We start from the raw sequence: 2,857 nt of genomic DNA, 5'->3' as shown, positions 1-2,857 counted from the left end.
TTCACTTGGAATTGCCTCTCGGAAAATTTCAAGTGGAGGCGTGTGAACAAATTGCTGGACTCTTGAGGTTCTCATTTTTGTCGTTCTGACATACATCAATATATAAACAATATACAACTTTTCACTTGAGAAATGCCACTATTTTGCATGGAAAACTGTCTATTTATGTGGAAAATTCAACTGTTTTCTAGAAGATTCATTTTTCTTAATTTAAAATTACCTTTTCACCTATGCACGTTAACTATTCATTTTTTGCTCAAAAATGAAACTTTCGAGTTAAAAAACATATTATACAGTTTAATATTTATGTAATCTCAAACAAATTTATTTTGATTTCTTTGGAATAAGATTTATAATTTTAGTAGAAACTTCATATCTTTGGTTCTGAAGTAAAAAATACTGTTTGTCTTTTTGTCTTTGAGATTTAACAACTGGGTTAGAAAGTCAACTATGTGGTAGAAAATTCAACTTTCTTTCATAAAATTTTAATTTTTTATTAAAAACAATTTTTTAAAGAAAAACTCACTTATTTCATTTTTGCTTGGAAATTAAGTTACCTTATTTATAAATTCAACTATGCGGTTGAAATTTTATGTAATTTGTTGAAAGTTCTTCTTTTTTAGTAAAAAAATTAATCTGCTGAACTCAAAATTCAACTATTTGGCTCAAAAGTTATGTAATTTCTTACAAATTTTTGTTGTTGTAGATGATTTGTAATTTTAATAGAACAACATTTAATAGAATTGGCATGATAACCATTTTACATGTGCTTGTTATACCTTAATACGTAAAAGGTAATTCTTGTAACAGGTAAAGACTACTTTAAAATTTCTTCAAATATTACTTTTTTTCAGTAAATCTTCTTTATTTAAAATTAAACTTTTTGGTTGAAAGTTCATCTATTTGTTAGGGAATTCATATACGAAAGATTTAAATATTTGTGATTCATATAGGGATCTATATTAATGTATATTATATATAGCAGAGGACATTACTTGCAGCTTAAAAATTAAAATACATTATCACTTGTGCACATCTTGTTGTGTGATTTTTGTTGTTGAATTATTAATTTTTTATGGAGAATTATTATCGGATTGCTTGCTATAAATCAATTGATTCAGGACTGCCCACTATTTACACAGTATAACTTAATTCTATTTCAGATATCATCATTCCAATCATCATTTCAAACATCTCAGATGCTTCAATTGACTCTCTGTAATAATAGAATTTTCCTTCCTAAACTTATTGTATTGACGCTACAGGATAAACAAGTCAACTCTGCGAAGGAATCAAATCGGCCATCCAAGATGCTTAATTTGACCCTCCAAAATAATTATGTTACCCCTCTTACATAATCGGATCGACCATTTAAGACGATCGAGTTGAATATCTGCGATATTCAGATCAAGCATTCGAGATGTTCAAATTGAGACTCCGCGATGTTCAAGGCATCCACCTCGTGGTGATCTTCTTGAACGTCCGTGATATTTAAGAAGACTTTCTGAGATTGTCAGTTTAGACCTTTTTTTCTCTACTGCTAGAAGCGTTCTTCTTAGCCTTCTTCAAAGATTTTCCCATAGATGACTCTCCAATAGAGTGTGTAGGCACATCTGGATGACCAAACTGACGCTCCAATTTTCTCCGTTCTGTGATTTGTGGAGGAAACCACTCAAGGCGCTGCTCCTTCGTCATCACCTGTTGGAGCAGCGGAGGAATGCTCTCTGGATGAAGCCAAGCTGCCTCAAACATTACATGAGAGTTGTCAAGAACTAGCGGACTAGTTTGATTTCTTTTATATCTTCGTGACGCGAAAAACGATATGCCAGCACATTCGATCTTCAAGGCTCTAATATGATATGTATTAATAGCTCGTATACTTTTGTATTCATCGTTCGGTTTATTCTTAGGGTAAAGTTTTACATCCGTCAGTGAGAATGCATCTCCTTCCTTATGATACACCACGAAGTCCCAGGCGAGATAAGTGAGATAATATTTGTATTTGTCAGGACTGAGAGTTTTCGGATCACCTTGAAAAGAAAATATATATGTGGAATTTTAAAGACATAAACAATCAAGCTTTAACAGCTTTTAAAATATTTAAAAATCTAAAATACTTAAGATTAAATCAAAAAAATTTTGAGTCTTTTTGTCACAAGCAGGTAATTACTCGGATTTTTGGTGCATAGTAGATTGCAATATTGTATTGAAAGATTGTTGCTTTTAAAGCAACGTTCTCGAAGTACCAGGCATTAAGGGCCTTCCATAAATAATGTCCGCAATATTTCTGAAATTTTAGACTCCCCCCTCCTACTTGCTTGCTTTTGTCCGATTTTCAGAACCCTCTCGCCCTTAAAGGACGTCGCAGACATCGGAACCCCCCCCCCCCTTTTTATATTTTTACTTTTTTTTCATCATCACCATCTGGTAATACCAGATGGTCTTCCCAGGAATTGCAGGATCACATTGCAATCACCTGAATCATCACGGGAGAATTCGAAATCGCCTATATATCATCAGATAGAGGAATTTTAATAAATGTACCTCATTACATGCAAATTAATGAATTTAAAAAAGTGGACGTCCAAAAATGGATTGCCCTCTCCCCTTATTCTCCACTTTCGTCCGATTTGTGTACCCCACGCCCCCCAACTGCGGACGACTTTTATGGACGGCCCCTTAGGCCACGCCCTTGCTCTCGGGTCTCGAATTCTATGCTTTTAGATCACAGCTTCCGAGACTTTAAATCACGTAAAAATTGTAGCTCTAAAATAACGCTCTTAAGTGGATTAATCTCTTGAAATTTCTCTCCGTGTAGAAACTTCATAAAATGTCAAGGCCTTTACGGAACAATGTT

The 2,857-nt window shown here is 33.7% G+C and overlaps 1 protein-coding gene across 1 annotated transcript in view; it reads right to left on the bottom strand.

The window, feature by feature from the left end:
• Nucleotides 1-1,150: 1,150 nt before the first annotated feature.
• LOC117182126 overlaps nt 1,151-2,857 on the bottom strand; it is a 10,439-nt gene continuing 8,732 nt past the window's right edge. The window contains exon 4 of the mRNA XM_033375166.1: nt 1,151-2,030. Within this exon, the coding sequence (XP_033231057.1) occupies nt 1,519-2,030 (512 nt within the window). The 3' untranslated portion in view covers nt 1,151-1,518. The remainder of the gene's footprint in view (nt 2,031-2,857) is intronic.

This window comes from Belonocnema kinseyi, chromosome 10 (genome assembly GCF_010883055.1).
Source record: "Belonocnema kinseyi isolate 2016_QV_RU_SX_M_011 chromosome 10, B_treatae_v1, whole genome shotgun sequence".
Classification (NCBI taxonomy): domain Eukaryota; kingdom Metazoa; phylum Arthropoda; class Insecta; order Hymenoptera; family Cynipidae; genus Belonocnema; species Belonocnema kinseyi.
This window is presented reverse-complemented; position numbering and strand designations above follow the sequence as displayed.